The sequence below is a fragment of the Quercus robur genome, chromosome 8 (genome assembly GCF_932294415.1).
Source record: "Quercus robur chromosome 8, dhQueRobu3.1, whole genome shotgun sequence".
NCBI lineage: Eukaryota > Viridiplantae > Streptophyta > Magnoliopsida > Fagales > Fagaceae > Quercus > Quercus robur.
Genome location: NC_065541.1, coordinates 110,117 through 136,775, shown reverse-complemented (window position 1 = coordinate 136,775; position 26,659 = coordinate 110,117). Strand labels below are relative to the sequence as shown.

General features: G+C 37.4%; 1 protein-coding gene across 1 annotated transcript; it reads right to left on the bottom strand.

The window, feature by feature from the left end:
* Nucleotides 1-13,767: 13,767 nt before the first annotated feature.
* On the bottom strand, nucleotides 13,768-15,234 carry LOC126694054 (scarecrow-like protein 18). Its single transcript, XM_050390075.1, has one exon. The coding sequence runs from the start codon at nucleotides 15,144-15,146 to the stop codon at nucleotides 13,797-13,799; it is 1,350 nt and encodes a 449-aa protein (XP_050246032.1). The 5' UTR covers nucleotides 15,147-15,234; the 3' UTR covers nucleotides 13,768-13,796.
* Nucleotides 15,235-26,659: the final 11,425 nt, after the last annotated feature.

Genomic DNA, 26,659 nt, shown 5'->3' with positions numbered 1-26,659 from the left:
GTGTGGTAAATGTTTAGGCTATTGACCTCTCAATGATATGGAAATGGAGAGGTAGGAGATGAGGAAATTCCACAAACAAATGTGTAGAGAATTGTTGGTATAACAATTTCTAATTCTCAAGTGTTTTTGCTAGGGTTTTCTCTCAGAAGCACTCCTTTACATTTGTGGATAAAATGGGTATATATAATGAGGGTACAGAAAGTGTGTATCAGACAGTACAGACTGGTAGAACAGAATGTCTCGCGGGAAGGACTTACTTGTGAGATACTCGCGAGACACAGCTGTCTCCATCTGTACAGACTCTTCGCATTCCAGTCATGTGTAGGGCACATGCATCTTTTTGCGGGATGCTTAGTCGCGAGATACCCACGAAAACCTTCCTTGCTTCAATAGCTTGAGTCTTCACACTCTCTCTCACTATCACACAACCCTTACAATAAATTCCCACAATAGATACAGGGTACAAAAGATTGAATAAAATTACAATCAAATTTGGCACGGAATAAAAGCCAACAAAATACATATTTGTAAATCACAACTTTACATATACATCTCTTCACATTTATGTTTTTGTCAAAAAGTTCTTCAAACGTCAATCTCTAAAAAGAGAAAGAGCCAAAAAATCTTTGCTTCAAAAACTAGTTTGACTAGGAAAAAATGGAGCAAAATGTATTCAAAATATGATGCCAAAGCCAAAGGCTTCTTCCTAAAAGAAATATAAAAAATTTCATAGCATCATTGCTCAAAAATTGAGTTGTATTGATAAAAAAGTATGAAAAATGGAAGCCAAATGAAAAGCTTTCAATCAATGTAAACACTTTGGTGAGGGGTCATATATGTTCATTTATATTAGTAAGAAAAGTCACTTGACTTCGTGCTATTTGTGTATGAATTGATTTAATTGATCATTGAAGTTGTATACTAGACTATGGACTAATTCATATTTGATTCACACACACAACACACAAGTCTAATGTTCAATGAATGCCAATTTCATTTGTGTGATTGTACATGTTTTAAATGTGATGTGTGTGTGCTCAACCATATATGGATCAAACCAAAAAGATTTTTGATAATTTTATTTGTATTTGGAAGTGTTTTATTTTTATTTTTTTTATCACTCATTGTTTTTAATTTTGTACTTAATTTGTTTTTAAATGTTTTAAGCTTATTTTTGTGTTGAAAAATAGGGATCGGAGTCTTTCACGAGTCGTTTGTGACTTGGCTGCGAGTTGCAAAGCTAAAAAAATGCATTTTTGGTCATTAGGCAGTGGGTTTTGCGAGTAGTTCATGAGTCACTCGCAAGTTGGCCACTCAAGAAATGCCCAGACTAGCTATTTCATGGGTATTTTGTGAGCTTTTGGTCCAAAACTCCTCATATGACTCTATTATGACTCCATCTTCTCCAAGCCCTCTTTTTCAAAGCTTCTACATCAAAACCCAACTACTTTCAATTGTTTTATATTGGCGAAATTACAATATTGGTCCCTCAAGTTTACCTTGTGTGCGCAATTGGTCCTTCAAGTTTGAAGCGTGCGTAATTGGTTCCTCAAGTTTTTAAAATGAGCAATATAAGTCCTTTTACTAACTGTCATTAATAGTATTACTTATGTGGCCAACGGATCCATGACTTGGTATTTTATTTTAATGATGTGGCATATTTTTAATTAAAAGAATTACAAACTAAAATTACACATGAGAAACATTATTTACCAAATTAAAAAACTATTTTCTACCAATTGTAAACACCCAGCCACAGCTTAAAACAAAAAAAAAAAAAAAAAAAAAAAAGCAGCCACAAGACAGAGAAGGGGAGAGAGGGAACAACAAGCCTTAGCCGCCGCAACTACAAGCTCTCCACGCACTCCTCCACATCCACAACCCAACGACAACAACGACATCGTATTCATACCACAATCCCATAATGATGACGTTTTGGACATTGCCACAACGCTCATGCTCAAAGACATGAACAGGTTCATGCAAGAACTCGAGGACCGCGAGCAAAGCGAGGTGGAGATGAGGAAATTGAAGAAGGATCTCAACCGTCAGATCCACAATCAAAAACTCGCCGTCGATATCCACAACATCTCGGACCAACAATGGGAAAAATACAGCGACAATTACCACCGCAAGTCTTTCCCATCATCTTCGTCTTCATCTTCAAAGGCTTTGGTTGACTCAGAGTGTTTCAGGTTGTATTTCAAGGGCTTGGTGAGTGAAGAGAGGGTTAGGGGTATAATGGTAAATGTGGTTGGTGTTGGGGTTGCCATTTGCAATTCTTGGGATAATCTGATCTTAGAGGCGAGGAAGAATGTGGAAGCTATGGTGAACGGTGTGGTGGTGAGTGGAGAAGTTGCTGAGCTTCAAGCTCTCATTGAAGCTCTCAATAAAGCTTTGACCATGGTGAACGATTACAATTGGTGAGTGGAGGAGTGCGTGAAGAGCTTGCGTGTAATTTTAGTTTGTAATTTTTTAATTAAAAATATGCCACATCATTAAAATAAAATGCCACGTCATTGTTCCGTTAATCACATAAGTAACACCGTTAATGATAGTTAGTAAAAGGACTTATATTACTCATTTTGAAAACTTAAGGGATCAATTGCACACGCTTTAAACTTGAGGGACCAATTGTGCACACAGAGTAAACTTGAGGGACTAATATTATAGTTTCGCCTTTTATATTCCATAAACATCTCTAAGGTAATCTTTAATAGTTTTAATTGATTTTAATCCTTAAATTATGTTTTTGGGGGTTTTATGTTTATAATTGGGATTTTCTTAAATGGGGGTTGGAAAGTTTAATTTTTATCAATCTTTGTAATAGGGTTTTGTTTTATACGCCTATCTGCCTTGGATGTTGGCCCCTTGCGGCATTCTAATCATGTATTAAGGGTAGATTTCACCATGTTCATGCATTACTATACTTAGTTGTTCATGGTATGTATGCTAGGTGTTTGATAAAATGTCTCTATGGTATTTTTTTTTCATTCTCTTGGATTCTGATGAGTACCAAATTTTGGGGTTTACCATGTTTACCATTTTTTGATCATTGGTTGTGTACCTTACACACTTTTCCCCACATGTGAATTTCTCATGCTTTGTTCATGCATTGCACATAGCCACCTCTTGCACACACCTTTGCTACTCTTGCCATGCCTTAGTCTATATCATATTTCCTCATCCTTAGCATGTCATGTTTATTTTATGCTTTGTAGCATTGTGTTTTTAAGGTGTTTTGTTTTTTGTTTGAGCTTTATTTTCTCATTCATCTTGTACCCCTCATGCATCTTTATTCTTGTTCATATCATCTTTTTTTTCCCTCGTTCTTTTTGGCCCTTTTGTCCATTTGTGTCAAAAAGGGGGATAGTACTCTAGAGAGTATTGTCATTTCTATATAACTTGTGCACATTCTAAGGAGGAGAAATTCTATTTCTTGTGCACATTCTTAGGGGGAGAAAGTCTTAGTGAAGATGCATATACTAAGGAGGAGAAGACTTTTATTATCAAGAAAACCATGTTTTGTTTGTTTTCTTGGTTGCTTTATGGTGCTTTGAGTTATGTCTAGTATCTATGCTTTGTTGTTTTTATCGCATCATGTTTATGTATTGGACATGCATACATCCTTATGCTATTATGCTTTATTGGTTGCATGTTCGGATGATCATTTGCTTTGCTATATAATCATTGTAGTCATCTCCATATGACTATCATGTGTTTGATCAAGTTGTTTATATGTTTCACATCATGTTTACTTGATCGCATTTTACTTGTTACATTATACTTGTCCTTTTATTACTTGCTCTACGTTAGGTGTCTAATTTGTTTTGTGCAAGTGTTTCAGGATACAGGTATTGTGTTCCAAGTTCATCATAGGTTTTAGATTTAGGTGTGAGTGAGTTTTGCCATTGTTTCCATACTCACGTTTAAGTTTAGAGTCTGTTATAGGGTGTTTTTGTCATGGAATAGCCAAAAGGGGAGATTTTAAAGTTGTGATTTACAACTATGTTTTATGTTGGCTTTATTTCATGACAAAAAGTGTTGTAATTACAATAAATTATTTCCTTGTATTTTGTGAGATTTTATTGTATTAGGTTTAGTATGAAGTTGGTGAAAAATCAAGTATGCAATGAAGATCAGTGCAGTTTCGTGACTAGCTCACGAGTAAAGGTACCTGGGAAAAGGCTATGTCTGAAGCACATGATTAGAAGCTGAAGAGTCATGCCAACCTATCATTTTGTGAGTACTTCACGAGAAAGGTCATCTCATGAGGTACCCGTAAAACTTTCTGCCTAGAGGATTTTAAGTGTGACCTTTCATATTCTTTACCCTACTATATATACTCTCATTACCCACAAAAGTTGAAAGGAGGCTATTTAGAAGAAAGCCCTAGAAAGGTTTTTACAACACATCCACTTTTTAGAGAGAGTACTACTCATCTTTTAGTGAGAAATCATTGTAATCTCTTCTCCTTCCCATTCCCATTGTTATACCTTGAGAAGAGATTTGTACCTAAACACAACTCACACCTATTTAGAGTGTAGAGAGTGTTTTAGAGCTTGAGAAGTATTTAAGATTTGCCAAAAGAAGCTGGCGAGGCATGGTGGATGCAATCGGGCAGTATTGCGAGATCTAGATAACTAGTGAAGACAAGACTCCGAGAAGTCTGTTAGTAGTAGGAGCTTGGAGAGCTTAAGCACATTGGGTAGATAAGGCTTGGAGGGTTTTTTTGATATGTCTATACTCCAACTTATTCACTAGTGGATCACTTTCGAATTGGAGGGTCGCGGAGAGGTTCTTCGCCGAGTTCTTTGGTTTCCTCTTCAATAACACGTCTTGGTGTTATCTTGTGTTTGCATCTCTCTTCCCTTACTCTTTAAGCTTTACGTTCATTATTTATTAGATATGCTTATGCCTTAGAGAGTAGTTCCGGTTTCATTGCATTACACTTAGTCTTATTCCGTACTTAGTTAAGTAGGGTAAACGCAATTAAGCTGTATTTAAAAAATTGGGGGTCTTAACAAGCATTAGTGTTTTCACACTAATTGAGCTTTCAAGGATGTTTTATGTAAAACTCCCTCTTTGATTCACTATTTCTAGTGAATCTTAGTGTTTTTCTATGGGATTTCTGTCTCCTCTAAAAATATACCATGTAAGGCTTTTTATAGTGTGAAAATAGGGGTTTGGAACGACTTTTAGACGATGGGGGATTCGTTTCAAACCTCAGCATTAATGCAAAAAACTTGTCTTATTTATGTTTCTAGAATTCTCTATGCGTGCGTAAGTTCACGCTTGCGTGCGCAGGCCAATTCTTGCGTGCGCATAGCGAGCGTTTCCTTGGCTTCACTTTTCCAAAAGTAGATTTATTTGCTCATTAAATGTTATATTTTCCATTTTAACATTTTTCAAGTCAATTTAACATTTGATTGGGTTCTAAACCAACCTTGGGTCTTAGAATTTAGCATCATTGGGGAATGGGAGCCCGAATTGTAAGGGGGTGCAACATGCAGTGTTTACACCTTTTTGTTGTTTTGAATGAAAAATATGTAGAAACCTTAAGCTACCTCAGGGTGCGTACACACCTAGGAAGATGCGTACACACTTCATGAGTGGTGAACGCACTCTTTGAACGATTAGGGTTTATCTTTTGGTCTTTTCTGGGAATTTGTCTTGAATCTCAAGTGCGTACACCAGTAGAAGAGTGCGTACGCACTTTTCTTACAATGTCCACCAATTTGGGCTTCAATCAAATCTCTTGTCTTTTCCGTTGTTGAAGTTGGACTAAAACAACAATCAAAATTAGAGTTTTTGGGGAGCATGCATACGCATGAATTAGGCATGCGTATGCATGCCCCAAACTTGCGTATGCAGGCACGTTCTCAGACCTCTAGAACTTGAGTTTTGGGCCCCTAAAACATCATTATTTGATGGTGGCCAGCCCCTAGACCCTTGGGAACGTCTAAATCCCCTAAAAAACCCTGAAAACCCTAATTTTAACATATTAATATTCATCTTATGTCTCCAATAAAAAACCTAGCTAGAGAGTTTATTTTTTGCTTCCATTTTCTCTAAAACCCTAGTTTTTCTTTTCTAATCACCCACATAAAACCTTTGCATGGTTTTTTACATATTCAAAAACTCTCTCTAGTTGTTTTCTAAGGCGAAACCTAATGTTCTAATTTGATTTCTCAAAATATTTGTTCTTGAGTTGTGATTACCTAAATTATTTTATTATTTTTTATTATTCTTGCTCTCTCAATCTAATCTTTGTATTGTAGGCACTAAGAGTTCGGCTAAACAAACTACAAACTCATAATTTTAAGCAAGGTAAGTGTTCTTCCCATGAATTCCTCATTTGCTTAATTTAATTCACATGAGTTCTTGATATTGCTTCTTTGTTTGTTATATTTTATTCATTTGGCATTTTTAATTCTTTTTATATGTATTAATTTGATTTTAGGTTGTTTATAATCTGTTCTTTTTGTTCTTATATTATTATTTCAATTCTTAGGATAGTCTAAGAGACTTGAGATGCTAAGGGGCTGTTTGGTTTTTGTGTTTCTATCACTCATAACTTTGTTTCCATCACTCATAACTCAAAAATGGTGGGACCCACGGCTGAGAAGTGTGTTTGGCATTGTTTCCAGTTTTTGTTTCCATCACTCAATTCTCTAATTTTTAAGTGATGAGTTATGGAAACTGAAAACACATTTTAGGTGTTTTCAGTTTCCAAAACTCAGTTTCCATGGCATTTTCGTAAATATATTCACATGGTGGCCCCTGTTTTTTGTGTCCTGTCTTTTTTTTTTTTCTCTCCACTTTTCTTTTTTCTTTCTCTGTTATTCATTTTTTTTCCTTCCTTTTCGCCTTTCTCATCTCATCTCATCTTTTTTTTTTTCCGCCTTTCTCATCTCAGTTCGTTCTTCTTCTTTTCTTTCCTTTTCACATGGCTTCTTTTCTTTCCTTTTCATCCGAAAATGCAACATGATCTTCATGCATCGGAACAAATTTCGACATTCAATCTAACATTAATACCATCCAATTCATATCAAGTCAGACCCACTTCAATTCAATCAACATCAACCTTCAATTTAACATCAAAATCCATAATCCTCTTAAGGAAATCCAAAATCCAAAATCCATACAAATCACTACGGATTGAAAGAAAAAGGAAATGATGATGCGCATGAGGTACGACAGAGATCGGTGGCGCGCTGGGTGACGGTGGAGGAGATCGGCGTGCTGGGTGACGATGGAGATCGGTGCCATAAGTCCTTGATTTGCTAACAATGGTTAGGTTGGCTGGGTTCGTCGAGGGTTTTAGCAGAATGAAGGGGCTAAGAAAGATGAGAGGCAGAGAAAGATGAGAGTTAGGGGAAAAAGAAAGAAAAAAAAAAAAAAAAAAAGGAGAGAAAAGTTTTATGACATTGGGTCAGTGTGTGGATCCCATTTTTTTAGATTTTTGGTTGAAATCATAACTGAGTGATTGGTGCCAAATGTGTGGGGTTTAGGAAATTAAGGTATTTTAAGTGATGAGTGACGAGTGACGAAAATTGAATAAGGAGTGATGAGTGATAAAAAAAAAAAAAAAAAGCCCCTAATTTTCTTAATAATTTTATAAATCTGTTAACTAACGAAAATGTTAGTAAATTGGTGCAAAATAACAAAAAAAAAAAAAAAACCATGTAAAAACTATTTAGATTTGGTGGCTTTACTTGGTTTCAAAATTGATGATGCCCACGGGGACACGCGATAACACAGGCACACTTAAATAATTTAGGTGGGCATAGTGCAGTGGTTCTGACTCTGACGGGAGTAGTAGTACGGTCGACCAAAAATAAATACCACTCAACGTCCACGTCCACACCCCTTCTTCTGTTTCTGTTTCTGCTTCTGCCCACCTGCTTTTAATTTGCCCTTTTCATTTTACTTGTTGGGCACGGCCCCATCCATTCATCCAACCCCTAAACTTCGCGATGACCCTACAAACCCCTCACCTATCCCCATCACTGTTAATTCCTATGCCGCTATACTTTTCATATATATATATATATATATATATGTGCACTGCACATTAATACACAACAAAAATAAAATGTTTTTGGCAAAAAAAAAAATAATAATACTAAAGATATAAATTATTTTACAAATTTTTTTATAAACTGTTTATGTAGTGAGTGATTATTAGTAAATAAAAAAATAATATTAATAGTGGACTTATATGAAAACTAATAAAAAATTAGTCATATTAACATTTTGTAAAATAGTTTGTGTTTGCATCATTATTCAAAATAAAAAAACAAAAAAAAAATGCTAAAACTCTTACAAAAATTCTAAATTGATATTAATGCAATTGTTGTCATCAACAACATATTTAACAACATAATTAATAAAGGATTATTTGAATTGCTTTTTATGATTAGTAAATCATCCATTTGTAGTGTTCATAATATCTATTGATGATGTCCTGTCCCTTAGAGTGTCCTATTCATTATTTAATTATGTAACTAGCTGAAATCTAGACTGTCCCTATCTTTCTAAAACTACCTTTTATTTTCAAAATTTATGTTTTGGGGCGCATCATTTGTTGATGAAAAAATATTTTATTATATGTCCATCGATGGATGCTGTATTTTCATTTGGTTCAATGACACATTAATAGACGAGTATAGAAATAGAGATTCATTACTAAATGAAATAATGAGTTTCAGTTAGCTCAAACTAGTAAAGTTTTTTATAATTGAATAAGAAATATTAAAGCTATTATTAGGAGCGATGCTATAGGTTGAAACTCTCTTAAAAAAATAAATTAAATGGAACAGTGAAGGTTCTAAACTTGCCTATCAGTTGGGAAAAAACTGTTGCTTTGTTTTTAATTTGCTCTTTTTAGGACTGGTAAAAACGTTCATGCGATGATTTCAAATTTGGATTCCAGTTCTTCACTTGGTTTCGCAGGGAGAGCTAGTTGATTGTCGCAGGACATGACCATGGGCCCGTATGAGATTTAAGGGCCGTAAATATTTTTGTCTTTTTAACTTGGTTTGGAGAGTCTATGATGATACTTATTGCTTAACTTAAAATAATCTTTTGTTGTAGAATAATATTGGAGGGTGCAAGAACACGATTTTACACTATATCTTTACTGAATTTAATCTTCTATTATATATATACACACACCGTTCCCCATGTATACAAATCTCTCTCTCTCTTAGAATCAAGATTATATTCTCTTAACTTTTAACAGTTTTATATAATTATTGTATGGATTTGGTTGTGGTGAATACTAGACTCATGAAAATTTGACCTGATCCCAAAGGAAAATAACTAACCCAAATCGTTTAATTTTTGGGACAAATTGGGTCAACCCACGAGTTAGATGGGGGTTGATCAGTTTTTTAATTTAATTTTTTTTTTTGTTTTTAATAAAAGTGTGGGGCCCAATAGTTTATGGGCCCGGTCCGCTCGCTTATGAGGAGTCCACAGGCCCAAACTGAAGGAGGCCAGGGTCCAAGCTCAAAAATAGGAAGCCCAAAGTGGCCCGAAGATACAGCCGAAGACAGCTTAGTCCTCGGCAGACCCAAAGTCTCATGGATGAGAATGGAATACAAGTAAACTTGAAGGATCAGAAAGTATCTCAGGGAAGTTGTCCTTAATACCCTTCATTGATAAGACTCTGCACCTAACAGAACCTGATTTTTAGGCTTTATTAACCATCCCCAACAATTCTGGGATTAGATTGATAGGACAAATCTCAGTCCTGGAAAAGTTGACCTTACACGTGGACGAGGGATAACAAACGTAGGCTAGTATAAAAGGAAAGGTAAACTAATCAGAAAAGGGAGTCCCATCTCACTTCCTGGGAAAAACTTCAGGAATGAGAATGCCCGGACAATATATGCGCGCCACCACGGAAAACCCACCGTCGGGTAACCGGAGAAAAACATTAGTGCTCCTCGGACATGATCCGAGGAGTCCAATCCCTCAATTTACAAAGTTATAGGGCTTGGATACCCAGACTAAAGCCTTTTCTTGTCTAGGTTTACCTCAAGTCCGGCCTGGACTAACGCCCTGTGACCTAACGCTAGCCTTTCAAGCCCACTCTCTACAAATATTATTGTGAGGGATCTTTCACGTGCGAGTCCAACATCACTGTTGGGCCGTTAAAGAATCGTGTCCCTACAAAGAGCAAATGACAAAATGGGACATTCACGTCACACTTATAGAGAGTGATTTCATTCACATGCTAACCTAATAGTTTAGTACGCCAAACCATTATTATTATTGAAAAAAATTAATCCTAAACCTAAATATTTGGAATGTCATTGTCTTTGTTCTCTGCTTCTCAGTTTCAGTCTCAGATCTCAGTTCCCCACATTGCTACTGCACACTTGATGTAACATTTAGTATTTATTATTTTGGTGTTTTTATGTTATTTTTTATTTTTTTTATGGTGATAATATAATTAGTAAAATTTCGACGGTGTAAAATAAACTTAAGCATTTATGTGTTATTTAAATTTTATTTTTGAGCATTTTGTTATTTGTTTTCTTATTTGTATTGACAAGAACACGAAAATAATATGATCATATTTATTATTAATATATTTTTTATGTGAAAAAATACATCAACCTGATCGATTCAACTTTAGAATGATCAATTTTTTATGAGAATCCGATTAACCGGACCCAAACCCCATCAGACCTGATCCGGCCCATTTGCCAGGTCTAGTTGATATTAAGCATCCTAATCCATTCAATATCAATTTCACAAGTTAATTAAGACCCACTCAACCAAAAAAAAAAAAAAAAAACAAAGACACCGTCCAAGACTGACAATATATAGGATATCTAATATGTCTCCAATGGATCTTCCATCCTAATCCTATTGATATTATATAGTATCAAATAATCAAAACATAAGACTCGTTTGGTATATGTGTTTAAAATCTAAAAATTATTGTTTGAAAATATTTGTGGAAATACGTGTGGGTGAAAAAGTGCGTTGAAATGCGTGAAATGTTGTTTAAAAACTAAAAATGGTTGTTTAAAAACACTAACCAAACACCCCCATAGCCTTCTAAAAAATAAGTACATTTTTCTTTTTTTATAAGTAAGGAAGATGTATATATAAAAAGCTATCTTATGCAAATAGCACAAAGTAGTCCAAAAATTATAGGAAAAAAAAAAAAAAATAAAAGAGCAAAGAAGAAATTAAGTACAAATAGGGAGAAAACTAATAAACAAAGGTAGTGAATCACTATATGTGAATTTCTAAGCTTGAGACCAGTCAAATAGAAAATCACTAAAAAAAGCAAAAAATCAGTCTCTCAATCTATACATGTCCTTAAACGTCCGTTATTTTATTCTATCTAAAATAATACTCCCTGTTACTAATAACAATTTGAATTTTGATTAACCTAGTCATTATGTAAAATTCCTTCTCATGTTATCCAGGCGTGCCTTAATCTTAATGATAACAAAAAGAAGCTGTATTCTTATACCATGGGATAAAAGTCGTAGTTCACCACAAACTATATAGGTACTTCGACTGTTGCTAAGATTATGGATGTTGATGTCCCACTGATTAACCGTACTTCTGACTTTAGAACTCATCATTGAGTTGAGTTTAATAAGTTTCAACTGCAGCATCTCTCTCTCCATCTCTCTCCGAAACACAGCACACACACACGCCACCAAAAGCAACTATGAGGTATCATCGTATATATACACTACAAATTGAGAATTTCAAGCCAAGTTGATGAAGAGAGGCATTAAATAGGTATGAATGATACGCACTAAGCGTGAAAATAGTATAATGTTTAAGGAATATACTTATTGTAGCAAATAAACGTCAGCCTACTTTTTCTTTACCATCAAAGAAAATGGCAAGACTAGACTAGTGAGTCCCTTCCTTCCTTCCACACATCAATTTATCATTGATAATTATTGCAATGTGCAGGAGAGAGAGAGAGAGAGAGAGAGAGAGAAAAGAGCATCAGTATTTATGAGTAACCAAAAGAAGTTGGGTTTCTTCCAAACAAACAAAATGGGGGCAAAAGGTTACGTCTGAATCAGATGGTGATCGAGATGGATGGATGGATGTCTGTCAAAGCCATGCGTGCACCAACCCTAGCCCTGATCAGTCATATTACAATCCCAACACGCAAGCTAAGCTAAGCTAAGCTTTGTGACGCTCTGCCTTGTGACCATCTTATCCGTGTCAGCTACCAAAGTAGAACCTAAAAGCTTATTGTGGCATATGCACATCTCTACACTACCCCCTCTTACCACAATGCTCGCAATGTGTACGTGGGGTAACAGGGCTACCAATTTTTATGCGCTAGCTCCCTTGGAAGACAAGGGCCATTGGCCTTTTTTAATAATATATATGTAAATATATATAGAAGAATACAACAAGAGAGTTGAGGCTTCCTTCAACCTACTTTTATCAAAACCTAATTTATCCTACAAATGGAGAGAGAGAGAGAGAGAAGGGTTTTATTTTTTATTTTTATGTTGAGGGGGCCCGAGAGGTTAGGACTTAGGGTAGGTTTAAGGGTTTAAGAAGGGCATTTGGTTCAAGAGACAAGAGTAAGACATGCTTGAAAAAATACAGGACACAAGAGATCCCTAGCTAGCTAGCAGGAGGGTTATCAAATGCAAGGTCCAAGAGGAGGCAAGGGGAGCATGAAAAGCTCTACTTTGAGAATTTTGATGGTTTTGTTGAGGGGACATGAGGCAGAAATTAGGGAAATAAATGGTGTGTAATATTAAAAGACAGAAACAGGTATATACGGGTACTTACTTAGTGCTCTACTTGCTTGGTGCTAAAAACAAGAACCCTCATGCATCCCTTCTTGAAAGCACAACATTGAAGGAGACAAAGGAATTTTGGGGAACAAGAGTGGCTCATCGGCAAAGGCGGTTGATGGATGAGCTTACTTTTCATGTTGCCCTTATTTTATTGAGAGAGAGAGAGAGAGAATAAGATAAGTGCATGATTAATTAAACAATACCAGCTAGCTAGTACGAAGCATTATTAGAATATAAAAAGAAAATTAAATCTAAGAATCAAATTACACCAGCACACACCAATACAAAGAGACAAACAACCCTCTAGATAAATATGGGTGCTTCAAACTTTAAATGGAATATACTATAGGATTAATTATACACCACTTAGCAATAATTGTCTTCCAAAAGTCCAAAGAGGAATTGATCAGATAAGGAAAAAAAAAAAAAAAGATAATATATAAAAAGGGAAAGAGATTTAAAGGCGACAAAGGCAAACAAAATATTTCAAAGGCAACTATAAAAATACAAGACTAATAAGCAGTTTCATTACCCAAGAAAGAACCAATCTTGGGTGCATGGTGAACTAAGGTGATGCGAGGCTGGTTAGTTATGAGCTATTTCTTTCAAGAATACTTTCACGCAAACTACTGATTCACAACGCGCTCAATTGCCCATGCAAGCATACTGAGTAAGGGTAACTACAAAGCGCGCACACACACAGAGAGCCATCTCTATGTAGGGAATAGGAAACTCAAATTTTAGGTGGGGTTACATATAGCAATATAGGAACCACTTTGCCTACATTTCTTTTTTGTTAATTAATAACAATATTATGAAGGAGAATACTTAATTAATATATGAAGCAAAAGAGAGATATATAGAGACCAGCCCTGGATCTTCTTACCACTATGTTATTGGGTTGGACTGTGAAGCATAGGGGATAGATGACTGATCAGGTAGAGCAAGTAGCTTGAGGTATTAATTAATTAATTAATAAATTTAGTGCCATGAAGATACAGAAAAAAGGGCTCGATTCTGCCAACCAAGGAACAAAGAATCGTTGCGAATCTGAAGCTTGTAACCCTCAGAAGGATAATGGAGCCTGAGGAGGAGTTTAGCCTGCGAAAGTGCAAAAGGGCTCAAGGAAACATTGGAAAACCCTGAGCTCCGAAGCATAACTTCCCAAGCCTCATATCTCTGGTGCCTTTCTCTTCTATTGACTCCCTCAGCTGCCACAATGTCCATGATCTCTCTTCCAAACCACACTTGCTCCACAGCGAGTCTCTCTCTGCTATTAGGAGGCAAAGTGGCCTCCAGAGAATCGAAGACTGAGGTGTAATGGTCCAAAGCCTCCACAAGTCTCTGCAAGAAAACAGGGTGGTTGTGGTTAGCCTCTTGTTCTGCAATGGTAACCACTTTGGGATTCAAGGCCTTGATTTTGTGGAGAAAGAGTCGTAGCGCACGAGAGTCTTCTTTGAGTAGCTTGTGAAGATAAAGCACGCAGTTGATAGCAAGGGCTTCATCTGGGTGGAGATCAAGCGCTAAGGGATCAATAATACAATTAATATCATTGCTGACGATGAGGAGTGGGTGGAACTGGAATCTGAGTTCCAGAGTCTGAGCAAACTTGGAGAGTCGGTCACCGGTTCTGTGTAGAATGTTGGGATCGTTCCCTGTGGCGGTGATTCGAAGCATTGGAGGAGGATAGGAACGCTCAGCAAGGGCTTGCATAAGAGGAGGCCATTGAAGGCCGTGCATGATGTCAAAGTCCAAGATGTGAATGGCTTGTTGGCCTTCGTCTATAGCTTCCAAGATGGCTTGGTTAGCTGTCAGATGGCTGAATCTTATGAATGGGGTTATTTGGTTTAAGGATAGATAGCAAGACTGAAGAGAATCATCAGACTCAGACATAATCTCTGTGTCGGCATTAATATCAATGTTGCTGCTAATACTAGTAGCTGCTCTAGTAACAACAGCTGATGTTGATGCTAATGAGGCACTAGTGTTTATAGCAACAAGACCAGCAGTACTAGCACCAGATGATGATGAAAAATTATTGAGGCGGAGAGAGAGGGCTTTAGCGAACTGATGGACTAGTCTCTCAGTGGAGTCACCATAAAGGGAGGAGTTAGTGGACAAAATGGAGATAAGGCGGTGAGCAGCGGAGAAGTCGGACCTAGAGATGAGCTCAGCGCAACGAATGAGTAATTGGGGCATGTGGATTGCATTTGGAAGTGGTGGCTGAGATGGGTTTGCTGGGATAAATTGCAGATCTGAGCTGCTGATGGGGTCCTCTTTATCTTCAGCTTGTTGATCATGATGAGAGGAGCTGAATGAGCCAATGAACATAGTATCTGATAACCGTTTTTATTTAATTAGAGCTAGCTCTCTAAAAACATATATACTATGTGCGCAGCGGCAATACTACTCTACTCGAACCAGATACAACATGTATTTATATATATATATATAATATACACACACACTGGGGGATTACCCTTATCAATGAGGAACAACTTGGACTAAGAATAGTAGGGTTGGAAAGAAAGAGACGTGTACTCTCTCTCTCTCTGTGTAAATGAAAATGAAAATAGGAATATGAATATTTGTGAAAAAGATAAAAGAAGAAGGACAGGAGATTTGGATTTGGGGCAAGTTTGCGTTTCTTTGGTTTAACGTAATATGTATGATCGAAGATGATGATGAAGGGGTTTTCTGTGACAGAACATTGTCTGCCAGGAACAGGGAAGAACTGAAATACTTGTAGCTGTTAGTAATAGTAGCACACCACTGTTCCTTTCTCCCACAACGACAAACATATATATTATATATATTCTTATATGAAAAGCATTTAATTAGTAGCAAACCGATGTTATTGTAAATAGTCCTGCGAAGTCAACTGAACCACCCAACCGGGTCCAGCTACAATCTAGTAGTATATACTTTTGTTAGAGAAATAAATGTTAGGGCCGTGACATATTTGAGAATCTTCTTTTTCTTTTTTCTTTTTTCTTTTTTCTTTTTTCTTTTTTCTTTTTTCTTTTTTTGGGTAGAAATAGGAGCATATTTGAGAATCTTTTCAAGTTTTCATACCTTACTTTCTTGGTAAAATGTGATTGATGGAAACATAAGGCACCACTATCATTATTTTTTTCATTACTAACTACAACATCTTTTGAAAAATAATTATGACTCATATTTGTGTATAATAAAGTGGATGATGATGTGATCGAATGGTAGGATGACATAAAAATTGACCAAAAGTATCAAGGTAAGTATAAAATTCGCTCTTGGCAAAGAATGAAAATTGTGTTGGTTGGTTTATGGTTTCCTCATGATTGTTATGATATATTACATTGCACAATTATTGATTATAGATTTGTAAATTCATACGAAGAGGATTGCATTCAAAAACTCATTAGCCAACTGAAAGCTCAAGATTGTCACCAAAGGAATTTTTTTAATCGTACTCAAGTCCAAATATCAAGTGAAGAAATTGATTTGATGGTCAATAATTCAAAGACAATTTTAAAGAAAATACTGAAGAGGTTGGAAAAGATCAAGTCTTACTATTGCAACTTGAGAAATTTTGTGCAAAAGAAAATAATTTGCATGAATTTGAAGTAAAAAAGAAAAGATGGATGGTTTTTAGACAAATGATGAACACTATAGTGAAGCAAAACGTTACGAGTAAAGTAAATTATCAAAGATCTTGATGTAATCAAATTAGATGGTTGCAAATCTTAAGATCCTATTATTTTCATAAAAGGTGACACACTAAGGCTCTGCTTGGGAGGAGGGAATGGAATGGAATGAAAAGAATATTTTTAGAATATTCTTCCCTCCCTCTTGTTTGGGAGTTTTAATAGAGGGAATGAAAAATTCATTTTCATATTTACGAGTTTAGGTGGGAGGGAATAGAATGGTTAAGAGGGAATACTCATTCCCTCCTAAGCCCTCAAAATCTCAAATTTTTGTTCTCCCCGAAATTGAGAGGAATAAGAGGGAATGAATTTAGGTTTAATGAAAATTTTATTAAAATTCCCAAAATACCCCTATATATTTAAATATTTATTTTAAAATAGGGGTCTAATAGTAATATTTTTATAAAATGATTCCATTCCATTCCCTCCATATTGCTCCCAAACAAGATTACTTACATTTCATTCATTTTCATTCATTTCCATTCCTTTATTTTAAAACATCCAATCAAGGTTACTTAATTCTATTCCATTCCATTCTTTTCCATTCTTTCCCTTGCTTAAATTGATTCCATTCCATTCAATTCCTTTAATGATCATTCAATTCCATTCCATTCCATTCCTTTATAAACTCCCAGGCGGAGCCTAAAGTTATTGATTTTATTGGAACTGAAAGATTTAATGCAATAATTGATTCTTATTTGGTAAATCTTATTAATTGCATGAAAACAAAGGAATAAGAATCTCAAGTTGATTTGTTTGTTCAATTCATGAGTTGCAAGTATGGAAAGAATACTAAGGGCTTGAGGTATCAAAAATATTTGTTTGCATGGCATGAAAGATATTAGATCTTGAATATTAACTCGAGGTCAAGTTTTGTGGAAGAGTCTAATGTAGGAAAAAATATGCAGTTTAATTTGTGTTATTTATTAGTTTTGTTATTTTTATATAATTTTCATAATTTTATGTTTAGGGTTCTTATTTCCTTGATTCTATGTGCATTTAATACTTTTTAAATCAAATCAAAGTCTTATAATGATAGGGTATCAATTTGGATATGCTTTAAAATGTATATTTTTTTGTCAGTCAAGTTTTATAGAGTCTTTAAATTGGCCCCAAAGTCTATAAATGAAAATTAGGTTTAGTTTTCAAATTAATAAAATTAAAAAATTTTGTATCTATGTTTCTAATGGATTCCAAGCTATTTTTCATTGTGGATTCAAGGAACCCTAAATTTATAATTATTAATAATATTTCAAAAAATATTTAAAATTTAAATAAATTTCAAAATGATTTTTAGATATTTAAAATTTATACTCTTTAGTCTTACTCTTTATAGTAAAATATGGTCGTATATTGTCTAAAAATTGGAATATATTTTGTTGAGAAATGCATACCTCATAGTCCAAATTATTATTATTTTTAAACTTCATATTCACCGAAATAATTAATTTCTCTCTTTCTCTCTCAACCAGCCTAGAGCATACTAATGTTGCTTAACTAGAAAGTGGTTTCATCCACCACCACAATGAATGTTACCGCTATTGAGAATGAATGGCGCCTTCAATTGCCATATCGCAAAAATTCACCGTTGAATGATTTGGTTGAATTACGATTGATCCTCTCTACTTGTATGCTGATTCTTCTTCTCCAATGGCAATTCCTTTAATTATTTTTATAGTGCAAAAACTATTCCAACCCGACTGGTTTACAATTTACATGATTAAATTATCGATTCCTAACTTTTACTAGTATTTGTTGAATTTCTGTTTTTTTTTTTTTTCCCTTAATTAGATCGATATCGGGTCCACGATCATGATTAGATTGATTGAATCAGTTTTTTGTCCAATTTTTAAAGAGAAATACTACATTCATAATACTTTCACAAAAAATCATAGATATCAAGTTGTTACTTGTTGTTACATTGGAAATATCAACTTATTTATTTCTATTTTTAGTCTTACTCTTTACAATAAAATAATGGTTGTATATTTTCTAAAAATTGAAATGCACTTTGGTGAGAAATGCATACCTCATAGTCCAAATTATTATTATTTTTTAAACTTCATATTCATCAAAACAATGCAATTCTCTCTCTCTCTCTCTCAACCACCGCACACTAAAGTCGATTAGCTAGAAAGTGCATGGCTTCATCCGCCACCATACCACTATTGGGAATGAATGGCTTCAGTCGCCTTGTCGCCAAAGTTCACAGTTGAACAATTTGATCGAATTATGATTGATCCTCTTTAGTTGTACAATGATTCTTCTTCTTTGGTGTCGATTCCTTTACCCAAGTGATAGATTTCTTAACAAATTTAGTTCATTTGTTTTTCTATCATGCTATCCAAATAGCGGAAAGGATTTGATTTCTCTTCCTTTCCCTCATATTCCTTTCAAACCAAACAAAATGTTAATTCTTTTCATAGTTCAAAAACTGTTCCAACCGGATTGGTTTGTGGGTTTACATGATTAAACTATTGATTCCCAACTTTTATTGTTATTTGTTGAATTTCTATTTTTTCCCCCTAATTGGACTGATATTGAGTCCACTTTATGATTAGACTAATTGAATTAGTTTGTTGTCCAACTTTTAAAACCTTGGTCAATGCTTATGGAAACTATGATTTATTACTTGTTGTTTCCACAACTCCGGTTTGTTACTTAGACTTTTAGAATTTTAGTTAGAGCAATCAAGTGTGTCAGATCTTAATTCCATATATATGACTATAAAAGTTACACTAGTTAATTTATACGTGTATACAATATTGGTTGCAGAGAAAAACCTAACATTTTGGTAAGAAGTAAAATCATTAGCATTGGGGTGTAAAACCCCCAAATTGGTATTTTAACAACACACACGCTCAAATTGAGCTTTACCCGGATGTGTATTGCTAAAATTTTTTAGCAATTATGAACAGTATAATTGTATATATACAAACTATTGTAGCTGGAGGGTAAAAATGAAATATTATATTTTATTATCTCTCTCTCTTCCAATAAACAATTGTTATTGTGGGGCCCAATAATTTATGGACCAGGCCCACTTGCTCATGGAGAGTCCACAGGCCCAAGCCGAAAAAGGTTATGGCCCAAGCTCAAAAATACAAGGCCGAAGATGGCCCAGAGATGCAGCCGAGGACAGTTTAGTCCTCGACAGACCCAAAGCTCCCTTAAGAAGAGGGGTAAAAAGAGGTAAAGGAACAAATTTGTAAAAAGATCTAAAATATCTTGGGTAAGTTACCTTTACTACCCTCTCCAGATAAGACTCTGCACCTAACAGAACCAGATTCCCAGGCTTTATCAAACCATCCCCAACAATTCCGGGATTAGACTGACGGGACAAATAACAGTCCTGAAAAAATTGACCCTACACGTGGACGAGGGACAGCGAACGTAGGCTGGTATAAAAGAGAAGGTAAACTAATCAGAAGGAGATCCCCTCTCACCTTGAGGAGAAAAACTCCAGGGATGAGAATGCCCGGACAATGTACACACACCACCACGAAAAACCCACCGTCGGGTAACCGGAGAAAGACATTAGTGCTCCTCGGACATGATCCGAGGAGTCCAATCCCTCAGGTTACGAAGTTGTGGGGCTTGGATATCCAGATTGAAGCCCTTTCTTATCTGAGTTCCCCTAAAGTCCGATCTGGACCAACGCCCTGTGACCAAACGCTAGCCTTTCAAGCCCACTCTCTTCAAATCATATTGTGAGGGATCTTTTACGTGCGAGCCCAACATCATTGTTGGGCTGTTAAAGAATCGTGTCCCTACAATTGGCACCGTTTGTAGGAAGGCTTGCGCGTTGGCACAGGTGACGCATGAGTCAACTCTCTAGCAAGCAGAGATTCGCGAGTTTTTCCCCATCTCCGGTGACCTGCAGTTGTCGCTCCAATATAAACTTGTGCCAGGGCATATATCCTGCAGTGCCAACGGCACGGGCAACTCTAGGGGCTTCCGACCTCAAGTCAGCTCTCCCCGTCATGGCCAAGGGGCTGACCTGCGAAAAAAGCAAATAAGTACTCAAAAAAGTTTTGGACAGAACCAAGGCCTTGCATGGTCCTCGGACTCAAGCCTATGGGGAAACCAAGTACACAAAAGAAAAACCATAAGTTTTGGACAGAACCAAGGCCTTGCATGGTCCTCGGACTCAAGCCTATGGGGAAACCAAGTACACAAAAGAAAAACCATAAGTTTTGGACAGAACCAAGGCCTTGCATGGTCCTCGGACTCAAGCCTATGGGGAAACCAAGCACACAAAAGAAAAACCATAAGTTTTGGACAGAACCAAGGCCTTGCATGGTCCTCGGACTCAAGCCTATGGGGAAACCAAGCATACAAAAGAAAAACCATAAGTTTTGGACAGAACCAAGGCCTTGCATGGTCCTCGGACTCAAGCCTATGGGGAAACCAAGCACACAAAAGAAAAACCATAAGTTTTGGACAGAACCAAGGCCTTGCATGGTCCTCGGACTCAAGCCTATGGGGAAACCAAGCACACAAAAGAAAAACCATAAGTTTTGGACAGAACCAAGGTCTTGCATGGTCCTCGGACTCAAGCCTATGGGGAAACCAAGTACACAAAAGAAAAACCATAAGTTATGGACAGAACGAATGCCTTGCATGGTCCTCGGACTCAAGCCTATGGGGAAACCAAGTACACAAAAGAAAAACCATAAGTTTTGGACAGTACCAAGGCCTTGCATGGTCCTCGGACTCAAGCCTATGGGGAAACCAAGTACACAAAAGAAAAACCATAAGTTTTGGACAGAGCCAAGGCCTTGCATGGTCCTCGGACTCAAGCCTATAGGGAAACCAAGTACACAAAAGCACAATCGGAGTTCCCTACTTCCCAGTCAACTGCTCGGATGGACAATTTAGAGATTATCAATCTCGGACGGTATTCACGCGCTTATCACATAATATTCAACTGTTACCCCGGTTAGTTTCCTAAGTTTGATTTACTATGAATTATCGTCATAATACCTGGTAGTATTGGTAAATTAGAATTAGTTAGATTATGTTTCAAGGTATCCTGCTCTAAATATCCTTGAAGAAACACACACATGGAGCACACCCATTCACAAAGTAGTGTTGCCAAAAGATCAGTACTCAAAACATGTAAATAAACTTCTACTTTTACTAAAAAACAAAGAAGTAGTACAGCGTACAATGAAAAGCTGGAATCAGCTTATGTTAGAGCTCACTACATAATTGAGAAGGAAGATACAAAAAATAAAATAAAGCCGAGGAGCAGTACAGACGAGAGGTTGGCTTCTAAAGCTAACCACATAATCAAAAAGAAAGATACAAGAGAATAAAATAAAGCCGAGGAGGTGGCACAGAAGAGAGGTTGACTACTGCTTCAAGACCTCGTTCTTCCTCAGTGCTTTTACATGCCCATAACTCAGGCAGCAAAAGAACCCAGCCTGGGGCCCGCAACCTCGAAGTAAAGGTGCAGAGAGAACCCAACTTGAGCCTGACACCGCTGAAGGAAAGGTGCAGGGAGCTGGAAGTTGAGGAGCTTTCTCCAAATATTTGCCTGTAACAAGGCAGAGGCGCTGATGGCGGAGAATCTTTCTTCTGACACACCAAAATTCTGGCATGAACAGAACCTGCTTCGGATTTTGACTAAAAGAGGGAGAGACACCCTTTCCCCTCGGTCGAAATGGAGTATTCTCTTAAACTTATGCTTCTTGTGCCCGTACCTCACTATTTTGAGTCTCAGGAGGACACGGCGCTTCTGTGGCGGAGAGAGTTCGTTTTTCCTAACCCTCGCCTCAAACATGTTATGCTAAGGGAGGACAGCACTGAATATAGGAGCTGTGATTTGGGAGGAAGCTGAAGGAGCTGTGTGTAGGTAAAGCAACTGTCTCTCCCATTTATTTAAGAGAATAAGGTGGTGGCATTTAATTCACGCAGCATCCCAAGGGACGCTACAGACAAAATGGCTCAGGCTCAATTTCCAACGCCAACTGCAACCACAAGATTAAAGGAGCCTCGTAAAGGCGCACCTCGAACACTGGGACTCCAAAGAGTACCGCGTGGCCAAAGACAACAAAAATACCTCTTAACTTGTGGGCCTAGTGAATTCGCGGTCCAGGCCCGTTCTGCATGAGGGCCCAGGGACTATGGCCCACGCCGAGGAATAGCCGTTGCCGAGGACAACCTCCTGCTCGGCACCTCGTGAAATACCTGAGGAAAGGGAGAAACTGAACTCAAAAAGTTTTGGACAGAACCAAGGCCTTGCATGGTCCTCGGACTCAAGCCTATGGGGAAACCAAGTACACAAAAGAAAAACCATAAGTTTTGGACAGAACCAAGGCCTTGCATGGTCCTCGGACTCAAGCCTATGGGGAAACCAAGTACACAAAAGAAAAACTATAAGTTTTGGACAGAACCAAGGCCTTGCATGGTCCTCGGACTCAAGCCTATTGGAACGCCAACTACTCGGATGAGGAAAGTCCTCGGCTCAAATACTGTAAAAGGTTAAGGCCAGTCTGTTAAGAAGATGGCGAAACGACCCACTGTTCAGTAACCTAAGGAAACTGTTCATTTGGCGGGTGACATGTCCTCAGATAGTTACTTCCTAAGCCGTATCGAGCACTCAGTCCTCATCTTGGCTAATTTTAAGGTAAGTTTCGTTCCTCACTGGTCGGCATTGCTGTGTCAAATAATTTTTATTAAAGTTATGGTGACATCTTTTTATTTGCAAATATTTTAGCCTTAGTTGTCATTGATTCAAATGCTATATTATTGTGCCGAGCAGCGCTTGTAAACTTGTAAAAACATAAAAACAAAACATGCGAAGTAAAGTAACAACACCTTTTATTAATATGAAAAATTATTACAACGTACAAAGAGGGGCTTAAACAAGCCTATACAAAAGGTGAACTGCCGAAGCAGCAATAACATCTGCAATACGAATAGGTAAACATTCAGGTGTCTTTTGAACTCGTCTTCAAAGTCTCTCCAATCTCTGCCTCAGTATTGCTCATATTGAGAGAAGAACCTTCTTTGGAAAAAGATGAAGGACAAGGAAGAAGAAGATGAAGGAGAAGGAAGAAGAAGATGGAGGAGATGAATGAGGAAGATGGAGGACATGAGTAAAAGAAGGAGGAAAAGAAGAGAGAAGAGATGAAAAGAAAGAAAGAGAAGCAAAGGGAGGCGCCAGTGAACAAAGAGAGGAAGAAGCAGGGGCATTTAGTCCCTGCCCCAGTCCTGACTCCTAACACACTGGTGCCATGTTAGATATGCTCATGAGAGAGCGGGTGGTGGTGATAATGGACGTCCTTGACTCAGTCACGCCGAAAGTGAGATGTGACGAGTCCCTGCTTCGGATTTTGGCTAAAAGAAAGGGGAGACAAATCTTGAGTCTCCGCCATCCTTGCCCTGACCGAGCCATCTCGACCTTTATTAGGACATGGTGTTTTTGGGAATGGAATGGTTTATTCATGGCTGACTACTGTGGTGAACGTATTATCGGATAAGGTATAACCAAAGGGAAGAAGTGAACTCTGGGGGGAATCTGAGGGATTCAGGTATGAGAAAATCAGCTTTTGTCTTCTCTCTTTATATAGGGGACGAGGAAAAGGGTACATAATACGTTCAGATCTCCAGGGAAATCTGCAAATAAGGATACATCCGTTTCGTTCCCCCACGCCATCAATAACCGTTAAATCTGGGAGGTCTCGTAAATGAAAGATATTAAAGACACGCTTCGGATAACCAAACGGCATAAGGGCATCGTGCGCAAATTAAGGGGAACATCTCGTAGACCGGTACACTCCCTGGGCAGGTGAAGGGTCGCCCGCGTCAGTCAAGAGCTGAAATAAATGAGCCATAATAAAGGCTCGGTATTACCAAAACCCACCTTTCCAACCAAGATGTTGGACAGCAGGGTTTTGAGGGGCTATTGTGGGGCCTAATAATTTATGGGCCAGGCCCACTTGCTCATGGAGAGTCCACAGGCCCAAGCCGAAAAAGGTTATGGCCCAAACTCAAAAATACAAGGCCGAAGATGGCCCAGAGATGCAGCCGAGGACAGTTTAGTCCTCGGCAGACCCAAAGCTCCCTTAAGAAGAGGGGTAAAAAAGAGGTAAAGGAACAAATTTGTAACAAAATCTAAAATATCTTGGGTAAGTTACCCTTACTACCCTCCCCAGATAAGACTCTGCACCTAACAGAACCAGATTCCCAGGCTTTATCAAACCATCCCCAACAATTCCGGGATTAGACTGACGGGACAAATAACAGTCCTGAAAAAGTTGACCCTACACGTGGACGAGGGACAGCGAACGTAGGTTGGTATAAAAGAGAAGGTAAACTAATCAGAAGGAGATCCCCTCTCACCTTGAGGAGAAAAACTCCAAGGATGAGAATGCCCGGACAATGTACGCACACCACCATGAAAAACCCACCGTCGGGTAACCGGAGAAAGACATTAGTGCTCCTTGGACATGATCCGAGGAGTCCAATCCCTCAGGTTACGAAGTTGTAGGGCTTGGATATCCAGACTGAAGCCCTTTCTTATCTGAGTTCCCCTAAAGTCCGGTCTGGACCAACGCCCTGTGACCAAACGCTAGCCTTTCAAGCCCACTCTCTACAAATCATATTGTGAGGGATCTTTCACGTGCGAGCCCAACATCATTGTTGGGCCGTTAAAGAATCGTGTCCCTACAGTTATATTTTTTTTATTACTTTTTTCCTCTCTTCATGCACTCTTTCTCTCAGGTCTGCCTCTCTCTTCTCTACTCCTCACCCTTTCTTCTCTCTCTCTCGTCTCTCTGCCTCCATCATCCGCTCTCCACCTCCATCCGCCTCCCTCACCCTTCATCTCTCTTGCCTCCCCCCCTTCTCTCTATCTCCCCCTCTCTTTTCTCTGCCTCCTTCACCCTTCCTTCTCTCTCACCTCCTTCTGCCTCCCTCATTTTCTCTTCTCTATCTTGTGTGCTTCTCTCTCTAGATCAAACCAAGTGATCAGCAACCTTTTGATAAGGTTAGGGGCTAAGTTTTTCTAATTTTTGTTGAATACTGGGTTTTTGTTGTTGTTGGTAGTGGTTTATGGTGGATTTGTGGGTTTTGGTAGGTTGGAGGTGGTGGTGGTGTGTGTATGGTGCATCGGTGTGGTGGGGATTGTGGGGTTGCTGTTTTTTATTTTTATTTTTTGGTGGTTCAAGGTGGATTTGTGGGTTTTTGTGGATTGCTGGTTTTGGTGGTGTGTGTAGTACAGTGGTGGTGGGGGTGGGGTTGTTGGTTTTTTTTTTTTTTTTTTGGTTGGTGGTTGCTAGGGTGTGTGTGGTGCACCGGTGGTGGGGTTGTTGGGTTTTTTTTTTTTTTTGGTTGTTGATGGTTTAGTAGATTTGTGGTGTGGTTCTTGGAGAGAGAGAGAGAGAGAGAGAGAGAGAGAGAGAGAGAGAGAGAATAAAGAATGGTAAAAAAAGAATATCTGAGAGAGAATAAAGAATGGTAAAAAAAGAATATCTAAATGAAGTGGTTAAAGAATAGAGATTGAGATATTGGGTGTATTGTAAATTATAATGGTATAATAGATAAAGTAATATTTTAGATGGTAAACAGACATTTTTATATAAACCCGGATGTGAATGCTTTGTAGTGTTTGTGCCTGTGTTCATGTCATATATGCTTTGACCCGTTTTCATTATTTGTTCAATTCTTTCTATTGGATAATTTTTAGTTTTGTTTTATTTTGGTGCAAATTTTAATTTCTTAAATAGTTATATTACAGATAGAACTATTTTTTAATGGGAGTATCATATTAGAAAGCTTCATTTGTAATACCTTACCATATGCTAAGCTTCTAGTTTGCAAGGATTTTGATAATATAGCCAAATTATTGTTCCTTTTTCTAATATCTAAGTGATTTAAAACACCAAAATAGAAAAAGGAAAAAGAAAATTGGAAAAAAGTGGGTAACAATGTTAAAATTACAATAAATTTTACAATATTTTTTAAAAATCAATTGAGACAGTAGATTTTGATTTGTGCAACATCATTTCATTGGGACTATCACTGACATTACTTTTATTTTGCACTAATCACAATTAGTTGTGTGCATTTAACCCACTAAACCAATATCGGATCCAATCCAATCCAACTTAACACCTTATGTTAGTTTTTGTTTGTTAGACTTTTATT

Coding starts and splice junctions, on each gene's coding strand:
- LOC126694054 (XM_050390075.1), bottom strand. CDS start 15,146: ATGTTCATTGGCTCATTCAGCTCCTCTCATCATGATCAACAAGCTGAA.